Raw genomic sequence first — 21,048 nt, 5'->3', positions numbered from 1 at the left:
TCGAGATAGTAGCATTTTTTTCTAAAAGATGCCTTGGGTGGGAATCTTTTGGGGAAATTCTACCACCTGTGTTATATGGGAGGTTAGACTAGATTTCTTCTGGCCTTAGAATCTATGAACAACACAGACTGTACTCCATTCACATTCCTGTACTTCAAAGAGGACTTTGTATTAGCCAGCAGGGTCGCGGCTAATGTGAGTGCTGAACATTACTCACTTCAGAGGCTGAGAAGGCTGTTGTGAAACTAATCGTTATTTTTACCCTATGAAACAAGCAGCTTGGATCAGAGATGAACCAATATGATGTGATATTGCAGAGTACAAGTCAGTAATTGACTCTGCTACTTTGACTTTTAGTGGCTTAATTTGAGGTGAAATCTCCACCGAGGATGGCAGTTGTTTTGAATATTGAAAATAGATAGGTCAGGTCTAGTCTAGCTGAGTTGGATGAAGTCTTTCCTGGCATTAACACTAAACTATTGGACCTCTTTCAGGTTTTTACACCATGTCCCTGTGGTGTATGTGGACTACCCTGGACCAGCGTCACTTACTCAGATATATGGAACATTCAATCATGCAATGCTGAGGCTTATCCCATCGCTCCGCACATATGCAGAACCTCTTACAGCTGCCATGGTAGAGTTCTACACAATGTCACAGGTACCTTGCTCTACACACTATCCCAACTTCTGCTGACTAGTCCTCTTTCCTTGTTACTGTGCCACTTCTAGATAAATCCCCAGTGCTTTTTGTCTTGGCCTGCTTACCCTGTTTTTATTAGCAGTTGTGAGATGGGGGCATGAGAAGCATTGTTTGCATGTTAATTATTGTTGCACAACTTTATTCCATTAAATACTATACTCACTGTTTTGAATTTTTAGGAGAGGTTCACCCAGGACACACAGCCACACTACATCTATTCACCTCGTGAAATGACTCGATGGGTGAGAGGTATCTTTGAAGCCTTAAGACCATTAGAAACCTTACCTGTTGAAGGCCTTATTAGGATTTGGGCACACGAAGCCTTGCGTCTCTTCCAAGACAGGTAAAGAAACTATGTGTGGCGGGGCGATGACGTACTGGCACGGTGCCTCCTGCTGGCTGTCTTGGGAATTAGCTTGTTCCAGCCCAGAGCACCCTCTACAGGCCGGTGTCTTGCCTGCTGCTGGCCCTGTGTCCCTTCCGAACCTGGTGCTCTTCTATGTCTGGGTTCTGCCCCCAGCACTAACCCACAATCTGGGCCTTCCCACCCAGGGGAACCCCCAACCCTCTATCCCCACCTTGCCTCAGTGGCTACTGCCAGTCGCCATCTAGCCCCCGCTCCCTGGGGCAGACTGCAGTCTGTAAACCACTCATCATCGACAAAGGGGGGTTGGACCAGCTGCCTTTGTCTATCTATGAGCTGCCCCTTTGCAGCCACAGTACCTTTGTAGGCCTTTGACGAGGCCTGCAGCCTGGGGTTTTGCTAGGTTGGAGCTCCCCAGCTCCCGCTGCCCTTCCCCAGCACTGCTACACCCTAGGTACCCTTCTCAGCTCCCAGGCAGCCAGGTCCTTCTCTCTCCAAAATTTAGAGAGAGACTGTGTGTCAGCCTCTGGCCCTCAACCCTCTTATAGGGCCAGCTGTGGCCTGACTGGGGCGTGGCCCTACATGTGGCTGATTCCCCCAATCAGCTTAGCATTTCTCTGCCACAGCCCTCTCCAGGGCTGTTTTAACTCCTTCCAGGCCGGAGCGGGGTGACCACTATGGAAATAGCATTAATAGTATTAAAAGTACAAATTGATTTTTTTCCTCAACTCTTCTGAGAGACTTTCCTTTAAAACAAGTTGAGGCCCAAATTGAATTCTAATTTGATTCCAGATTGCTCTTTTAGATGTATTAAGTATAAACACTTACAGGGGCTCAGCTGGGCAGAATACTCAAGTAGTTTAAATGCCAAACTCACTTTTTACTTTTTTTTTTTTTAAATTTTTTTTTAAAGTCAGTGATTTCAACTCCAAACTGATGGCTCATTCATTTATCTGCTTGTAGCACAAAACTGTCTTACTGGGCAGGTGTGTGAGGTGAAGTACAGACTGCCTACAAAAAACACAGGATTATAGTTCACCTCAGATTTAAAGGTGGTAAAAACAAATAGTTTGAAGCTTGGCCAATCTCAGTAGGCCCCTTTCTTTTGAGGTTGAGGGATTTTTATCAGTGCACGTTGAGATTTTTTTTCCCCGAAAATGGGCCTTAAATTGTCACAGTTACACAGAGAGGATTTTCCTCCTAGCCCCCTTTCTTTAATTGTTGCATTTGAGATTGAGGGATTTTATCAAATGCAAGTTGAGATATTTTTTTCCAAAAATGGACCTTAAATTGTTACAAGGCTTTTCCCCCTTGCTCCCTTCTCACGTCTTCAGGATTTGTCAAATTGAAATTACGCTTGCTGTAGAAATGAACAAAAGTTTAAATTCATAAAATAAGTGCCACCTTCAAAGGCTTATACACAAAACCAAAATGTGAAGAATAATACCTTTATGGATTTGAAATCTAGTCCTCTAAGCTCAGGGCAAGAGAAGTGTCTGTTGGATTGTTAAGTATTTGTAAGTAGATAGATCTGACCCATATTTACAATAGTATTACTCTTTGCCTTAACTTGCTATTTATAATACTTGGCGTGTCCTTCACGTATATCTGTTTTTAATAGGTGTTGCATGCTTGCTTGTAACTGTTTCTCTCTAACTAGACTTGTGGAAGATGAAGAGAGACGTTGGACTGATGAAAATATTGATATGGTAGCTCTGAAACATTTCCCCAACATAGACAAAGAGAAAGCTATGAGCAGACCCATCTTGTACAGCAATTGGCTGTCAAAGGTGAGAGGGGTATCTCAATAGAAGCCTTGCCATTGACAGTTGCAGACACTAAGTATCCTATTAAGAGAGTGAATCTTTGCCCACCACTTCACTTAGGCACCACTCCTTCTAGTGTACTAAGCGCAGTCCATACTATGATAGAATTTACCTTTGACAATAAGGATTGCTAACCATTTGGAGGTGGTAACCAAACACATTTTATGCGGCATGCCATGACAGGTATCCAACACATAGCAGAATCTATCCGGGTACCAGTGGAGTAGAACTGTGAATTTGAAGGCAGAGCATATACCCAAACAGGGACTCATCTAGAATATCGAGGGTAACAATTGCAGAAAGTATCCTGGGGTCTTGGACTAGTGCAGTTAAGAGATGTAAGCTGTCTTTTTGGTTTGTTTAACAAATAAACCAGTGGTGTCCGTAACCACACTGGCTAACTGATGACTCAAAGGAGAAGTGCCATCCACTGAGTCACAAGCTTCATTTCCTAGCATCCCGGGGTTCCCTTGGTCTCCCAAGTGGTGGTAGTCAGATCATTGTGTAGCTTGATCTGAGGTATGACCCAAGGTGGTATGATTGAGTATGCTTGTACTCCACAATCTTGTATCTGGCTGTATGCTTTCAGAACAATAAATGCCTATAGTCGTCTCATAATGAACAACAGTGTCTGATCAATAAATTGTTCATGGCCTTATATGGTCTCAACTGTTGCAGCTGACTTCAAGAAACAACTCTGTAACGCTGAGTTGAGCCATATGTGTATTCAAATCAGGAATTCGCAGTGATGGTAAAAGTGCCAAGGAGGAGCACAAATACCTGTCTACCTGGGAATTTTCTGGCACTTATGGAATATACTGACTTATATTGCCTCTTTAAAGTAAGCAATAGATCCTTTAAATGCCTTACATTACAGCGGCTCTGCAGACATGATGCACAAATAGAAAATGCATCAGATTTAAGTGCAGCATCTGAGCTTGCACTTGCATCTGAAGAAGTGGGTATTCACCCACGAAAGCTCATGCTGCAAAACGTCTGTTAGTCTATAAGGTGCCACAGGATTCTTTGCTGCTTTTACAGATCCAGACTAACACGGCTATCCCTCTGACATCTGAGCTGGTGTGAAAACTAGTTTTTCAACTTAAGGTGAAAGTCTGAACTATGCTGCTAAGAGGCACAACACCAAAACTCATAGCCAAGGAAGAGTGGGATGGGGACTACGTTAGCTTTGAGTCTTAATGGGTTGTCTAAATCGTGCAAGCCAGTTCCAAGGTGCCTGCAGAAATTCTGGGCAGCACTGCTGCTTGGCATGTAACATTACAGGCCCTGCCCGTAGCACATGCTACATCAGAGTCTGAGGGGGGTCCCTGTGGCTATCATCAATTCTTGAGTTGGGAATTTGTGTCACTCCAGCCCCTATATCCAGCACAGAGGGGTCAGCAGGGTGAGACTCTCTCCCTTAGTCTTAAATTCTAGACTGTTAGATCTCTTGCTTACATATTCTAGGATTATATCCCAGTGGATCAGGAAGAGCTGAGAGACTATGTAAAAGCCAGGCTGAAAGTGTTTTATGAAGAAGAACTTGATGTGCCACTAGTGCTGTTCAATGAAGTTTTGGATCATGTGCTAAGAATTGACCGGTAAGCTGAATTTCCAACTCCTTGGTCTGTCTAGTTTGAATTATAAAACAAATCTGTATTCAGACTAGTCCAGAATGGCGCACCAGTTTGTTCTGGTGCTCCACTTGGGAGAGGCATTCTGTAAAGGGGGCATTGCAAGGTTGGAATTGTAGCAGTAGACTGAGAAATATTGCCAATGGTCACTTCAGTGTGCCCCCAAACCAGTCACCGTACTAAAAAAAAATACAGGTTAAGTTTGCAAGGAAAGGCGGTTTGGAAATGTACCAATCTTGAAGTACCAATCTCTTTCAGAATCTTCCGCCAGCCTCAGGGTCACTTGATTCTCATTGGAGTTAGTGGAGCCGGGAAAACGACTCTCTCACGATTTGTGGCTTGGATGAATGGTTTAAGTGTTTACCAAATAAAGGTTGGTTTAGTTTGATCACTCAACAAAAAAATTGACTGTTAAAGCTTTCAGTTGTCTTGCAGATAGACATTTATCTTACCAAAGATAGACTAAATATAAGTCATTGTGAGGGAGGATAAGGGCTAAAAAGGATCAGTAACTATCGCTAAATCTTTGTAGGTTCATAGAAAATACACAGGTGAAGACTTTGATGAAGATCTGAGAATGGTTTTAAGACGCTCTGGCTGCAAGAATGAGAAAATAGCATTTATACTGGATGAGTCAAATGTACTGGGTTCTGGATTCCTGGAAAGAATGAATAATCTTCTGGCCAATGGAGAGGTAACTTGAGTAAATCTGTGTAAAGTAGCAGTTATGCAGGGAAAATCAAGCCTTTAAGAAAAATATACTTATTTCCTGTATTAGGTTCCTAGTCTCTTTGAAGGAGATGAATATGCCACCCTTATGACTCAATGTAAAGAGGGAGCACAGAAAGAAGGTTTAATGCTAGATTCACATGAAGAATTGTACAAATGGTTCACCAGTCAAGTTATTCGCAATCTCCATGTTGTGTTCACCATGAACCCATCTTCTGAGGGCCTAAAAGACAGAGCAGCTACTTCTCCATCTCTTTTCAGCAGGTAACTTACTTGTTCTGTTTAGAACTAACCTACAACAAAGTATCTTAACACTTGAGGTCTGTCTTTTTTTAATTAAGAATATTGTTAATACCCTCTTGAAAAAAGAAAGTTTGGAGGTTTTCATGTATGTCTTGTCCTGTCTGCAGGTGTGTCTTGAACTGGTTTGGAGACTGGTCAACTGATGCACTGTACCAAGTTGGCAAAGAGTTTACAAGCAAAATGGATCTTGAGAAGCCAAACTACATTGTGCCAGACTATATGCCAGTTGTGTATAAGTTACCACAACCACCATCACATAGGGAAGCTATTGTAAATAGCTGTGTATTTGTTCACCAGACCCTTCATCAGGTGTGTTCTGCCATTCTACTCAGATCTCTAATGTCCTGTTCTAGTGGACTGACACAAGTTCAGTACAACAGTGTTGCTGCTGGGAGAGTTTTGAGTTTAGTAATATATAATCTAGATTAAAAAAACCTTTTACATATACAAACTTTTGACAAAATCCTTTTCCTTTGGAAAGGCTAACGCTCATCTAGCAAAACGGGGAGGCAGAATTATGGCCATCACACCACGTCACTATTTGGACTTCATCAACCATTATGCCAACTTGTTCAGTGAGAAAAGGAGTGAGCTGGAAGAACAGCAGATGCATTTGAATGTTGGTCTTAGAAAGATCAAGGAAACTGTTGACCAGGTACATACCTTTAAACTTTGCTTTTTCATATAAATTAGAGCTATTAAAAATTTTAAAACTGAGTTTAGTCTGCATAGACTTTAATCTTACAATTCATGTCAGGTGGAAGAACTGCGTAGGGACTTGAGAATAAAGAGCCAGGAGTTGGAAGTGAAGAATGCAGCAGCTAATGACAAGCTGAAAAAAATGGTGAAGCATCAGCAAGAAGCTGAGGCGAAAAAGGTGAAATCAAAGCTTTCTTTACCTTTTGTATATGTACAGTATATTTAGAAATAATCTTACAGGTTTCACAATCATTCTCTTAGGATTTGAGCCAAGACATTCAAGAGCAACTGCACAAACAGCAAGCAGTAATTGCAGATAAGCAAATGAGTGTGAAGGAGGATCTAGACAAAGTCGAACCTGCTGTCATTGAAGCTCAGAATGGTAAGTCAACACTGACAAATAACTACAGCATGCCTTCCTTGAGGAGCTTGGGGCTGATCCAAAGGCTCTTAAAGTCAGTGGGAGTGCTTCCATTTGCTTCAGTGACCTTTGGGTCCATCCCTTTATCAGCAGTATCTTAATCTTTAGTGTGGAAGCCGTAGAAATAAAATAGTTCACTAGCACTACTGAGCTTCCAAACTTCCCATTATTGCTACCATAGACTTGCATTCTAAGCAGTATTTTTATTAAACTTTGAGCAATAAACTGTCTTAATGGTTCACTGTTTTTTGCCAAGCTTTGCTAGATTTACTATCTTTCAGTATATCAGGGCATATTAGAATAGGAACTTCTGAAACAGGAGTAGGTCAACAAACACTAGGAAATTTCTGGTGTGCAGTAATATGGTCCACATAGTCTACTACAGCATGCTAGCTTGCTGTGCACTTGCACCCCAGCTTGTTTCTCACTGTTTTCTAGTCCCTAATGTGTTCGGTTTCTTCTGGTGCTGCCTCTTACGAGATAGCAGTGTCCAGTTCATGGAATTAGTGATTTAATAAATGCTACATAAGTATCGTGAATGGAAATACCACCTACAACTTATTTACTCCAGAGTTAGTTACAGTGGCTTATCAATGGGTTGCAAAAGAGGAGGAAGGACTTGTAACTCCCTATTTGCCTAGGTATATAGTCACTCGCTGTAAAGGCATCACCTTGTTTTTAGGCTCCTTAACTTGTGAACTCAACATAGCTGCCAGGTGCAAACTCTTGCTCTTGTAGTAGTGCTCGGAAGCTTCTGAGAGTTCAGCTTGCTCTCTCTCACGTGACAGGTTTCAAGGGTAGTTGTGTTAGTCTGTATCAGCATTAAAAATGAGGAGTCCTTGTGGCACCTTAGAAACTAACAGATTTATTTGGGCATGAGTTTTCATGGGCTAGAATCCACTTCATCAGATGTATGAAGTAAAAAATACAGCAGCAGGTAGATGTGCAGGTGAATGAGCCCCGGATGGTGTGGCTGATGTGGTTAGGTCCTATGATGGTGTCCCTTGAATAGATATATGGACAGAGTTTGCACCGGGGTTTGTAGCAGGGTTTGGTTCCTGGGTTGGTGTTTTTGTTGTGTGATGTGTAGTTGCTGGTGAGTATTTGCTTCATGTTGGGGGGCTGTCTGTAAGCAAGGACTGGCCTGTCTCCCAAGGTCTGTGAGAGTGAGGGGTCGTCCTTCAGGATAGGTTGTAGAGCCTTGATGATGCTCGTTAGACTGACCTAGCACTTGGTTAAGCAACCACCATCCTTTCATGTATTTATACCTGCACCTGTATTTTTTACTTTGTACATCTGATTAAGTGGGTTCTAGCCCACGAAAGCTTATGCCTAAATAAACTTTTTAGTCTCTAAGGTGCCACAAGGACTCATCGTTTGTTTGTTTTTTTTCCTTCTCTCAAGTGAGAATACTGGTGAAGAGTTTTCAAAATGTGGAAAGCATTTGGTTTTTACAAGAGTGGTTTACTTTGTTTTATATATGACCTGAAGCTTAAAAATCTCTCAACAATATCAATGATTTGCTAATTCCTGTCTTACTATTTTGCTGTCTTTTCTTCCTTTTTCTCCCCAATCAATACTCTTCCTTTTTTCCCTGCTCCATCTGGCTTGACCACTGTGATTAGCTGTAAAATCAATAAAGAAGCAGCATCTGGTAGAGGTCCGTTCTATGGCCAACCCACCTGCAGCAGTGAAGCTAGCACTAGAGTCCATCTGTCTGCTATTGGGTGAAAGTACAACTGACTGGAAACAGATACGTTCCATCATTATGAGGGAAAACTTCATTCCAACTATTGTAAACTTTTCTGCTGAGGAGATCAGGTGAATAACTGCAGGTACCGAGCTACTGCTGGGAATAGAAAGAAATTGTTCACAAGATTTTCACAATAGAAATCTTACTAGTAGTCACAATTGGTGATGTTAGGGTTTGGTTTCTACCTCCCAAAAAGCAGAATTCACCTCATGTGTGTGCAGAATCTCCACCTTCTACGTGGAGAACAAAATATCAAACTCAGATCATCTTCATGAATAGATGACAATCAGGGAGAAGATGTGCATCTCAGAGCTAAATTTTGCTCTTAAAATAAATTTTAAAGTATAGTCTGAGTAGCACCTACTGCCATCAGAGCACTGGGATATAGACTATTCCCAGTAATTGAACTTGAATTTCTTTCATTATTTCCCAGCAGTAACCTTAAATCCCTGAAAATACTTTTTTGTCCCCTTAATAGCTGTGAGCTCTATAAGGAAGCAGCATCTTGTTGAAGTCAGAGCAATGGGCAACCCTCCTGCTGCAGTAAAACTGGCTTTAGAATCCATTTGTCTCTTGTTGGGTGAGGAGACAAATGACTGGAAAAAGATCAGACCAGTTATTCTCAGGGATAATTTCATCAGCAGCATTGTCAACTTTAATACTGAAGATCTAAGGTATTGGTTTTAGTTTATCTACTGTAGTAACTCTGTGGTGACAGATTCAACACTTGCACACATGCTGTGTCAAACATAACTCTTCTTTTGCAGTGATTCCATCCGGGAAAAGATGAAGAAGAATTACATGTCAAATCCAAGTTACAATTATGAAATTGTAAACCGAGCATCCTTAGCGTGTGGTCCACTGGTAAAATGGGCAATTGCACAGGTAACTCATCTGCAGTAGATGCGCCAATGTAGAATGCTTGTCTTATGTGGGAAATCAAACACCTAGTGATAAATACTAGTTCTACGGTGCTGGAAATATGCAAGGACTCAGAATAGATGGACTTCCATCACTCGAAGATCTGTGGCATCTTGTCTAGCTTGCTATTGTAGAGGTTAAAACAGAAATTGGTCTCAAGTGAAAGTGCAGAGTAAGGTGCTGAATGTTCTTGCATACCTGGTTAACTGTTCCATGAGTAACAGGATCCTGCAGTACATTTCATAAGAACTTGTATGTAATGACTGCAACCCTACAACTTACTTTTTCAAAAGACAGTTGAAAATATCTGTTTTAATAATAGTGACTAATGGCTGGTCTCTTTGCTCTGTGGCCAGTTTTGTGTGCGCACAGGCCAGATTTTGTTGCCTGGTTTGATCTCATTTTCCCCAGCTGACAAGGGTGGGGAATGTTGTAGAGCAGAGTGATCATGTCTTACTGAAGGGAGGGCATCTAGCGCTGAAGTAATGTCAATGGCAAGCACAGATGGCATCTCACCCAGCCCTATCCAAAGCCAAGGTTGGTTATTTGTGGGTGTGGGCTTTGGCCAAGGGCTCACAGGTGGGATTTTAGAAGCTTGAGTAGAGTGTCTTATGGGAAAACAGGAGGGCTCCTGCAGTGGGGGCAGGGGCAAGCTAATCCCAGTGTGCAAGGAAAAAATACACTAATTTGGTACTTAGCCCATAGGATAAGCTTCCCTCTTCTAGCCTTCCAGACTTATTGCAGTGTCTCCCCTGCCTTCATTCTATGCTCCCTGAGAGAGAGCTCTGGCATCATGGGCAATTGTCTCTGCACTGCACGATTGAATTTGAAATTTGATCGAAATCTGGAGGTTTCCCAAAGAACTTCGGTCTCACTTCAGTGTTATGAATAGTGCAGTTGACACCTGTTGGCTGTTTCAGGCCACCTGCAGACTCAGAATAGTGAATCAGTTTAAGTAGAGGACTAGGAACGTAAACATTTTAAAATGAAAGCCCAAATACCTAAAATCCTGAGGGGTGCCCTCAATCCATACAAAATTATGCTTGCTGACTTGCATGGTCCCAAGTCACGTGGTAAGTTCCATTCTAGAAAGTATCTAGAACTGACTGTTCACATGTTTCACAGCTGAATTATGCTGATATGTTGAAACAAGTAGGACCCCTCCGCAATGAACTACAGAAACTGGAGGATGATGCCAAAAACATTCAACAGAAAGCTAATGAGGTGGAACAGATGATTCATGATCTGGAGGCCAGTATTGCTCGCTACAAGGAAGAGTATGCAGTGCTGATTTCAGAGGCTCAAGCAATTAAGGTGGACCTGGCTGCAGTTGAAGCAAAAGTGAGAATACTTAATGTACCATTTTGTCCATTTTACTGACTTTTCTTTGATGTTTCAGGGGGTAGGAGTAGTGGCTTTCAAACATTCTGTACACCTTTCTAACACAGAATGCTTTAATGGCCTCTCTACACCAGTTGGCCTTTCAATATGTTTCATCCTTTGGACTTCTTACAAAGAGCTTTCCAGACCACTGATAAACAGTCCAGAGTGAGGATTACTCTTCCAGTCACTGCCTCATGCTGGCCACCCAATTAAATTGGCGATTTGTTTGATCAGGACTAGGCTAGCAGGTGGGATGTTACTCAAAACCAAGGAAAACTAGCATAGATAAAGCAAAGCCAGTCCTCTTTCACAAGCACAAAATTCACCCACTAGAATGATCAGTTCTGTAAGTCTCAAATGTGTTTCAGAGGAATTGTGATTACTTAATGCTTATAACAACTATTTTAAAAATACCTGGCAGGGTAACTGCTTTATTAATGTTCTCTTCAGATAAGACCGGTCCATACAAATGTCCTCTTATTTTTTGATTCTTTGAGCTGCACTGATGGAATCATAGAAACATAGGGCTGAAAGGGAACTCAAGTGCAGCCCCCTGTGCTGCAGCAGGGTAAAATAAACCTAGTTCATTCTTGACAGGTGGCTGGCCAATCCATTCTTAAAAATGTCCAATGATGAGAATTCCACAACCTCCCTTGGAAGCCTGTTCCAGTGCTTAACTACTCCCTTTAGTTAGAGGGTTTTTCCTCATATCTAATCTATATTTCCCTTGCTGCAGATTAAGCCCCTTACTTCTCACCTTATCTTACGTGGACATGGAGAACAATTGATCAGTCCTCTTTAGAATAGCCCTGAACATATTTAAAGAATGTCATGGTGGTTGTCTTTTCTCAAGACTAAGCATGCTCAGTTTTTTTAACCTTTTCTCATAGGTCAGGTTTTCTAAACATTTAATTGTTTTTGTTGTCCTTCTCTGGAAACTCTCCAACCTGTCCACATCTTTCCTAAAGTGTGGTATCCAGAACTGGACACAGTAATCCAGCTGAGCCCTGATTGCTGTATAGACTGGGACCAGTACCTCCCGTGTCTTTCTTACAACACTCCTGTTAATATGTTCCAGAATATTAGCCTTTTTTACAGCTGCACCACATTGATCATTCATACTCAATTTGTGATCCACTATAACCCCCAGATCCTCTTCAGCCTAGCCAGCTAGATCCTAGCCCAGGGGTGGCCATCCTGTAGCTCCAGAGCCCCATGCAGCTCTTCAGAAGTTAATATGCGGCCTTATATAGGCACCGGCTCCGGGGCTGGAGCTACAGGTGCCAACTTTCCAATGTGCTGGGGGTTGCTCACTGCTCAACCCCTGGCTCTGCCATGGGCTCTGCCCCCACTCTACCCCTTCCCACTCCCTCCTCTGAGCCTGCCATGCCCTCGCTCCTCCCTCTCCTGCCCAGAGCCTCCTGCACACCACGAAACAGCTGATCGGGAGGTGTGGAGAGGCACTGAACCGCAGGGCCACTTTGGGCAGTAGGCGCTGGGAGCGGGGGGTGGGAAGGGGGAGCTCATGGTGGGGACTGCTAATGTATTACTGCGGCCCTGTGGCAATGTACATTAGTGAATTTTGGCTCCTTCTCAGGTTCAATTTGGCCACCCCTGTCCTAGCGAGTTATTTCCTGTTCTGTAGTTGTTTTGCATTTGATTCTTTTTTCCCCTTCCTGAATTTCACTTGTGGAATTCAGATCAATTCTCCAATTTGTCAGGGTCGTTTTGAATTCTAATCCTGTTCTCCAAAATGCTTGCAACCCTGTATCCCTTTCCACTACCAGAACCGTAAAATTCACAGCCCAAGAATACCAACAACCAAACTTCCAGAGTTGTGCATGCACTCATAGTTGTTTTCTGGACATACGTAATTCTGAAAATTTGGGTCCAAAGTCTGGTGTGTTGGGCAAACTTGTCTGTCTGTATAGACTGCAAATGTGATAATTATGGGGGCCTTCATTTTGAAATATAAACCATTCCTTAATTTCTAGGTAAACCGTAGCACAGCTCTCTTGAAGAGTCTGTCTGCTGAACGTGAAAGATGGGAGAAGACAAGTGAAACCTTCAAGAATCAGATGTCCACTATTGCAGGAGACTGTTTGCTTTCAGGAGCTTTTATGGCTTATGCTGGTTACTTTGACCAGCAGATGCGACAGAACTTGTTCACTACGTGGTCCCATCACTTGCAGCAAGCAAATATCCAGGTAAAGATTGATCCACAATTACTAATGTCATGACTACCAGAGGTGTTAACATTGATTGTAATGAGTTACTGGTTCATAAAGGGGAAATCACAAGGTGTTCACAAAAGATAAAGATCTAATTTGATCAAACTTGGAGCTCTCGTTGGGCAAATAATAATAATGTTTTACTCTTCAGTTCCGTACAGACATTGCAAGGACAGAATACCTTTCCAATGCAGATGAGCGTCTTCGCTGGCAAGCAAGTTCTCTACCTGCAGATGACCTGTGCACAGAAAACGCTATCATGCTTAAGCGGTTTAATAGGTACTTCATTTGTACAGAATGTATGGGAATAAACTTAACAGTGGATCGGTGCACAGAACTCCCACTGAAGTCAATGGAATTTGCACACACCTGTCAAAAGGAAAACTTGATTGAAACTTTATCATCAAACTGAATATAAATGCCTTGAGAGAATGTTGAGCTCTTTCTGATATCTACATAGTACCAATGATAGCAAATTAAATGCAAGTCTTAAAAATCTCCTTCCCTTGTGTTTATAAGCAAAACAACTTCATTTTTAGTGTACTTCACTATTATACCAATTTAGCTCAAACTGAAGCTGTTAGTCAGTCTGTATCGCTTGAAACAGTAAAGTATCCTTTTGATAGTTGTATCTAGTTAGATAAACTGTTATCTTCTCCAAACAATGACCGTGATCCCCCATATTTCATTACATGAGCCCACATTCTCCAAAAAAGATTTAGAATATTAACTCAACCTGAGTGGATTAATGGCTTGTATTAGAAGCCTTAAATCTGTCATATGATGGAAATATTTTTTCACTAACTTAGGTATCCACTGATCATTGATCCTTCTGGACAAGCCACAGAGTTCATTATGAATGAATACAAGGACCGAAAGATCACTCGTACTAGCTTTTTGGATGATGCTTTCAGAAAGAACTTGGAAAGTGCATTGAGATTTGGTAACCCTCTACTCATCCAGGTTAGTCTCTTGTTTACAAAAATTAAAAAAAAATAAATTGTGGTACATTTCCCAGGAAGTACACTTGAAATCTTCACTTGCTGGGGCTTAGTTTTATTGCTACTCTGGCAATTGTGCTTTCCAGGTATTGAATAAATGAAGGTCCCTGTGTAGACAATGGATCAAAATGCAGCAAAGACCATCTTCCTTACCTGTTGTTCTACCCACATTGCTCCCCCTCTCCTACCATATCAAGGTCAAATTTAAAGTCTTTCTCAGCTGTGCCCCAGGCTACTTAATAATTTGTCACCTATTGTGCCCCTTCTGACTTGACTGTCTAGTCTGCTTGTCCACTCCCCTTCAGTTACTCTTTACACACCATCTCAACTGCATAAAACAGTCCCTACACTGATCTATAATGCTTCAAAAAATCTTAACTCACTCGTATGGATGTCTGCAGTCAATAGTCAGTGTTGAAATATCTGGTTTTGGAGCAGATAGGAGAAGCCAGATTGGCTTGAGGAAAATACAAAAAGAGATGCAAATGTATGCATGTATATTAAAAAAAAGTACATCTGTCTAGAGATGGCACCCATTTCTGTAGTATCTGAGCACCTCACAACACTTTAAGACAGGGGTGGCCAACCTGTGGCTCCGGGGCCACATGTGGCTCTTCAGAAGTTAATATGCGGCTCCTTGTATAGGCACCGACTCCAGGACTGGAGGTACAGGTGCCAATGTGCCAGGGGGTGCTTCCTGCTCAACCCCTGCCCCCACTCTACCCAGTGCCCTCACTCCCCCGCCCTACACAGATGATTGAGAGGTGTGGGGAGGGAGGGGGAGATGCTGATCGGCAGGGCTGCCAGTGGGTGGGAGAACTGATGGGGGGCTGTTGACATATTACTGTTGCTCTTTGGAAATGTACATTGATAAATTCTGGCTCCTTCTCAGGCTCAGGTTGGCCACCCCTGCCTTAAGAAATAAGAATATATTATCCCTATAGCACAGATGGTAAAACTGAGGCACAGATTACTAATTTACTTTCCAAAGGTGTTGGTCTCCATCACCCTCTTATTGCTTGTGCTCTTAAACTGTGAGCTGTTTGATGCAGGATTTAGGTCCAATATTTGTAGCAGTGGGAGCATCACTTCTGATTGGGGCCTCTTGGTGCTAGTTATAATCTGATATCTAAACAATGAAAACAGCAAAATTAAGAAATCCAAACTGGAAACGTTACTTAGGTATGTAATCCATCATCCAAAATGTCTGAATAGTACTTGATCCTAAAAATTAGCTTATTCTATGGGGAATAACACTGGAATAACAGTAGTTACCCACATGACCAAATCTTCATGTGGATTACTACTAGACCTTTTCCCATGCAAGGGGAAAACTGTGATCCAGATCAAACTTTATTCAAACTTGTTCCAGCACAGGTCCATTTAGCTACTGTTCTGTTGATTACTCTCACAACTGTACTGCTGTTTAGGATGTGGAGAGCTATGATCCAGTTCTGAATCCTGTGCTGAATCGTGAAGTCCGGAGAACTGGGGGTCGAGTGCTTATTACCCTGGGAGACCAAGATATTGACTTGTCACCGTCCTTTGTCATCTTCCTCTCCACCAGAGATCCAACAGTAAGGAACACTTACGAATTTGTTTAGCTTTCAGCAGGGCAGAACACATATTAAGCCAAGAAAATGATCCTGATATTTATTTTGATAGGTTGAATTTCCCCCGGATCTCTGCTCTCGTGTTACGTTTGTCAATTTCACAGTAACTCGCAGTAGTTTACAGAGCCAGTGTCTGAATGAGGTCCTAAAAGCTGAAAGACCAGATGTTGATGAAAAACGTTCTGACCTCCTTAAACTTCAAGGTATGTTTCTGAAAAATCAAACCATAAAAATGAGTCCTAATTAGTCAGAGAATAAACTTGACAGTCACTCTCTTACTAATATGCAGCTGTTCTTTTTATAGTTGAGGAATTAGATATTTTGGAACATTCTGTTTCAAAGCATACCGGAAATATGGCAAACTATATAGAATATGTTTGTATAGGTTATATGCATTGCATATGATCGCAGATCTCAATTTGTTTTACTTAAGGTGAATTCCAACTGCATTTGCGGCAGTTAGAAAAATCTCTGCTACAAGCTCTCAATGAAGTGAAGGGACATATTTTAGATGACACAATCATAACTACTTTGGAGAACCTAAAGAAGGAAGAAGCAGAGGTCACCAGAAAAGTAGAAGAGACTGATATTGTCATGCAAGAGGTGGAGGCTGTATCTCAGGCGTATTTACCACTTTCTACAGCATGCAGTAGTATCTACTTCACAATAGAGTCACTGAAACAGGTTAGATAAAGAACCAAATTTAATCCCTTTCTTCTCACCAGAAATATTCATTACTCTTAACATTTTTTTTAAAGTTATGCCATACTGTTTAAATTCCAGTTATGACTACATAAGTACATCATGAATTGCAATAACCTCAGTGTTTGTCAAACAAAAATATATATAAAATTTTTCTCTTTAGATACACTTCTTATACCAGTATTCTCTCCAATTTTTCTTGGACATCTACCATAATGTCTTGTATGAAAACCCAAATTTGAATGGAATTACAGATCATACCCAGCGTGTCGTAATCATCACAAAAGACCTCTTCCAGGTTCAGTATTTTCCTAGACATTGTACTTAGCAAAGGTTCTTGTCCTGTGGAAATCTGATTAGGGCTCTTTATAATACAACTAACCAATTACATTTTGTTTCGATAGGTGGCTTTCAATAGAGTAGCTCGTGGCATGCTACATCAAGATCACATAACCTTTGCTATGTTGTTGGCCAGAATTAAACTTAAAGGCACAATTGGGTAAATATTTGAATCTTTGCTTTTTGAGATGTCTCAGTTTTCCCATTTACATACATGAAAGCTTTGTATTTGGTACCTTAAGGTTAACCACTACTTTAGCTGAAGACAGATACTTGGCTAAAATCTACTCTACTTTTAATTTTAAGGGAGCCTACATATGATGCAGAATTCCAACATTTCTTAAGAAGAAAAGAAATTGTACTCAGCACAGCATCTCTCCCAAAGATCAGTGGACTTTCAACAGAACAAATAGAAGCTATGATGAGATTGAGCTGCCTTCCTGAGTTTAAGGACCTGGTTTCTAAGGTTCAAGCTGATGAGGCAAGTATCCTGGTTAAGCACTGTCACTGCACTAAATTAGATTAGACCTATGTTGGGTACTTGCATGGCCCCCATTGCTATAGTACAAGTGCCTCACAATGTAGCTAACCTCACAACACTCCTATGAGGTAGGGAAGTACTGTTCCCATTTTACAATTGGGAACCAAGCCACAGACTAAGTGGCTTGCCAAGTTTACACAGGAAAACTTTGAGCAGGGATTCTAACCTGGGTGCCCTAACCCCATGGATCAGTCTCCCTCTCTCTGTAGAAACTAGTATACAGTTTCAAGCATTGGGTTTTATTTTACTTCAGTAACATGCAATATACTGGATAGTCTGCTTAAGATGTTTTTAGTTTTGGTTGGGGATTTTGCTGCAGTAAACACCCCTGGTCAGTATCAAGACCTTATAATGGTAGGCTCTGTATCCATATGTGTATAGAAAGTCCTTGTTCTGAAGATGTTGCAGCTGGAATGGAATCCTAAGTGTCACGTACAATGCATCATAATCAATATTTCTTTCAATACAGCAATTCTGTATCTGGTTGGATAGCAGTTCACCAGAGCAGACGGTGCCATACATTTGGTCTGAAGAAAAACCTGCAAGTAAGTTCAGTTGCACTCTTACCCTGGCAATTGCCTTGCTACCAATTAGTCTTGACTAGAATAGACCTTAATTGAAGTCTTAGAACTTAGCACTTATGAAAACTGCAAGTCTGATAGATTGAAAATGGAAGTCTTCAAGCCACAAAACAATTGCAGCCTGAGTAATGACTGTGCAGCCTGTCCCTGACTCTACCCTACCATGTGGTCTTTGCCCCAGGATGGGGCATTGTCTTGTTATCTCCCTCAGACTGCCCACAAAAAGGTGTCAGTTACTTGGCATCAGAATTTTTATGTGAGTGCAGTTTCCTTGCAAACGTAAGTAAGAGGCAAATTTCAATAGTCTCTTCAAAACACTGATTGGTTCCAGTGTAGTCAGTGTGGTGCCCTGCAACAGGAACAAACTACCCTACAATCCACTGTACATAGACCGTTGAATGGGCATCTGTGCCTTTTGGTCATTGCCAGCCTGGTCTAACTCAGTGCTCTGTAACAGTACTCTGTAAAAGGCTCTTGTTACATGTTTCCTGACTTTGCCTGGTCTCCTGCTAGAACTATTGCTACCTCTTCCACCTGCCTCAACTTCTGTATTAGCATGAATTGTCTTTGTTTCAGTTAAGTGTAGATATTTGTAGGTGCCTAGAAAGAAACTAAAGCTCTGGATTGGTGAAAACTTAAAAGAAAACTGCCACTCTTTTGCTCAATCTTTCCCATCTGTAAGATCACATGGGACAGCACTTGCATGCAAAATTCCTTTGAAATAGGCTATTTATAATGAGCATTTCTTTGACACAGCTGTCTAATTGCTATAAATCGGTACTAACCAACTTTTTTTTCTAAAGGGAGTATTTTAAGCTCACTTTTAGTAGCTGCTGTAAAAACTCTTTGGCTATGGGATCAGAATTTGCATAAGATAAACTACACTAGTTTCCCATTTATCACTGGAGCATGTATAGGTTTCAAATGATAGCTAAACAGTCAGTAGATCTGGACAAAATCTTAACAAGGGATACTGTCAAGCTAAAAATTTTCTGTTACAAATAACAGCTTAGTTATTTGCCTTAACACATGAAGAATGCTAGACTATTATGTATTACACAGTATTGCAACACTTTAGTTGCAGATGCTGCAGGAAAGCATTTTTCTTTGCTGAAATCTCTAGAGACTTCATGGCAAAACTTTTTTTTAATAGGCTTTAGATTCTGTGTATGAACTCCATTGTGGAAGCATCCAAAGGCGCTAATCAAATTAGAGCACTGTTGTAGTAGACACTGAAGAGCCTACAACCTGAAAAGAGTACTGTGTGTAAGCCTAATGGTCACATTGATAGATATGCCTAGGTCAGTTTAAGATAACCTTCTTGGGACAGAGTTAGTTCAGATTGATTAACAGCAATTACCATTATGTGAATTTCAATCTAGAGTACTGCATTTAGCAACTTGCATCTCCGTCTTTAAAAGCTGTAGTTGTTTTGCTAAGTCTTTTCTTTATTTCTTTAATTATTTGATTAACACAGTTCAAGAATTGGGAAGGAAATATCAAAATGTTGAGTTATGACCTGTTAAGACTTCAGGAACAATAACACACTCTCTTCTTTTCTCATTTTAGCACCCATTGGGCAGGCCATTCATCGTTTACTCTTGATCCAGGCATTCCGTCCAGATCGTCTGCTGGCCATGGCACATGCCTTTGTTTCAGCAAACCTTGGCGAATCCTTTATGTCTGTTATGGAGCAGCCATTAGATCTGACACACATTGTAAATACTGAGGTAAATTATAGGAATGAAAATACTTTAAAACATGACATTGTATTGAGGGCATAAATCTCTGGTGGTGGTGGTGGCACATCAGACTGCTCTGCCTCAGTTTGAGCTAATGGGTGTCCATTATGGGCTTCAGCACAGAGAGAACAGTATTGCTAGGATCCTTTTTAGCTAAAACTATTGCAGTATAACGCAACTTACCAGCTATGCTGAACACAGTTAGTACAGTAGCATAAGGGATGAAGGGAATTGATCTTCCCCTGCAGATTTGTGGAAGTGCATAATTATCAATTGGTTTATTCTTATGGTAATTCTGAATATTTTGTTTAAACATCTTGGATTATAGGTGAAACCTAATACTCCTGTACTGATGTGTTCTGTACCTGGCTATGATGCCAGTGGCCATGTTGAAGATCTTGCAGCTGAACAAAACACACAGATTATCTCTATTGCTATAGGTAAGAATACATTCTAGTTAGATTTGGCAGAACTTGACTTTCATTTTTTTAATAATTTTTGACAGATACTGATGTTTGGTTTAAGAACACTTAAATGTTTAAAACTTTCAGTGGTGGGAAATCATGGGGGGAGACAATTTATTTAATGACAGACCTTGAGATTCAAAAAGTTAAAGCTTTATCACTATAACACAAATTGTCAACATCATTTTTTAAGTAAATATCCTTAAATCTGTCTTCAAGCAGCATTTTTCTTGTTTGCCTGTCTGTACATTTTTATTATTGATTAAAAAAAAGTGTTCATCTTTGTGTGTGTGTGTGTGTGTGTGTGCATGGTGAAATTAACATTTACCAATTTAAAAAAAGCAAATTGTTCCAGGCAATGATCATGTTTGTCTTACTACTTACCACCTCATATAAACATAATTTAAGCAAATTAAGTTTCTAGAGCTAACCACAACCTTCTGCTTGTAGGCTCTGCTGAAGGATTTAATCAAGCAGATAAGGCAATAAATACAGCTGTGAAATCTGGCAGGTATGTTCTGTCCCTCTTTTTGTATAAGTAGAACTGTGAATAACATAAGTGAGTTACTGTTCTGTTACCATATTCTTGTAGGTGGGTGATGTTAAAGAATGTCCATCTGGCTCCTGGTTGGTTGATGCAGCTAGAGAAGAAGCTGCATTCTCTACAACCTCACGCTTGCTTCAGACTTTTCCTTACAATGGAGATAAATCCCAAGGTAACTGTTTTGCTTCGACTGGCACAGCATGTGGTGTGTAATGTTGTTCCAATGTCCACTGTTACAAGAATCCCACCAACCAGGGCAGCATTCCCCATGATGGCCCTAATTTGACAGGGGAAGGGTGCATTTTGGAATGCATCTACAGGAGAAGGAACAAATGTCACCAAAATCCTGCCTGGTGCTTTCTAGGGTATTGCTCACCCCATTCCTAGTAATGTCAAGTGCTTTGTAAATATCCTGTCTCCGTGCTTACGCACGGAAGAAAAGTCTGCCTACATCTTCCCATCCTTTCCTTTTCTTAGTAGAAAGTAGGAATTGGCCCTTAGTCCTTAATTCACGTTAAAGTATATGATTCCCACGTTGTAAGTCTATACTGCTGG

At 41.1% G+C, this 21,048-nt stretch overlaps 2 protein-coding genes across 3 annotated transcripts in view; one reads left to right on the top strand and one right to left on the bottom strand.

The window, feature by feature from the left end:
* The window catches only part of LOC123369411 (cytoplasmic dynein 1 heavy chain 1-like), an 86,896-nt gene that overhangs the window by 52,943 nt on the left and 12,905 nt on the right, over positions 1–21,048 (top strand). Inside the window, exons 41-68 of the mRNA XM_045014979.1 lie at positions 495–660; positions 882–1,045; positions 2,727–2,856; positions 4,360–4,493; positions 4,785–4,899; positions 5,059–5,220; positions 5,305–5,519; positions 5,666–5,867; positions 6,040–6,213; positions 6,316–6,435; positions 6,519–6,639; positions 8,304–8,499; positions 9,199–9,316; positions 10,478–10,693; positions 12,730–12,942; positions 13,118–13,245; positions 13,776–13,929; positions 15,398–15,544; positions 15,633–15,783; positions 16,014–16,264; positions 16,446–16,580; positions 16,687–16,781; positions 16,928–17,102; positions 17,632–17,707; positions 19,313–19,473; positions 19,814–19,925; positions 20,400–20,460; positions 20,542–20,665. Coding sequence (XP_044870914.1) covers positions 495–660; positions 882–1,045; positions 2,727–2,856; positions 4,360–4,493; positions 4,785–4,899; positions 5,059–5,220; positions 5,305–5,519; positions 5,666–5,867; positions 6,040–6,213; positions 6,316–6,435; positions 6,519–6,639; positions 8,304–8,499; positions 9,199–9,316; positions 10,478–10,693; positions 12,730–12,942; positions 13,118–13,245; positions 13,776–13,929; positions 15,398–15,544; positions 15,633–15,783; positions 16,014–16,264; positions 16,446–16,580; positions 16,687–16,781; positions 16,928–17,102; positions 17,632–17,707; positions 19,313–19,473; positions 19,814–19,925; positions 20,400–20,460; positions 20,542–20,665 — 4,216 coding nt within the window. The remainder of the gene's footprint in view (positions 1–494; positions 661–881; positions 1,046–2,726; positions 2,857–4,359; positions 4,494–4,784; positions 4,900–5,058; positions 5,221–5,304; positions 5,520–5,665; positions 5,868–6,039; positions 6,214–6,315; positions 6,436–6,518; positions 6,640–8,303; positions 8,500–9,198; positions 9,317–10,477; positions 10,694–12,729; positions 12,943–13,117; positions 13,246–13,775; positions 13,930–15,397; positions 15,545–15,632; positions 15,784–16,013; positions 16,265–16,445; positions 16,581–16,686; positions 16,782–16,927; positions 17,103–17,631; positions 17,708–19,312; positions 19,474–19,813; positions 19,926–20,399; positions 20,461–20,541; positions 20,666–21,048) is intronic.
* The window catches only part of LOC123369412, a 37,187-nt gene continuing 31,558 nt past the window's right edge, over positions 15,420–21,048 (bottom strand). The window contains exon 6 of one of the 2 annotated variants that reach the window (XM_045014988.1): positions 15,420–15,791. In XM_045014988.1, coding sequence (XP_044870923.1) covers position 15,791 — 1 coding nt within the window. In that variant the 3' untranslated portion in view covers positions 15,420–15,790. The remainder of the gene's footprint in view (positions 15,792–21,048) is intronic. The other variant, XM_045014983.1, reaches the window with a different exon arrangement.

The sequence above is a fragment of the Mauremys mutica genome, chromosome 4, assembly GCF_020497125.1.
Source record: "Mauremys mutica isolate MM-2020 ecotype Southern chromosome 4, ASM2049712v1, whole genome shotgun sequence".
Taxonomy (NCBI): Eukaryota; Metazoa; Chordata; order Testudines; family Geoemydidae; genus Mauremys; species Mauremys mutica.
This window is presented reverse-complemented; position numbering and strand designations above follow the sequence as displayed.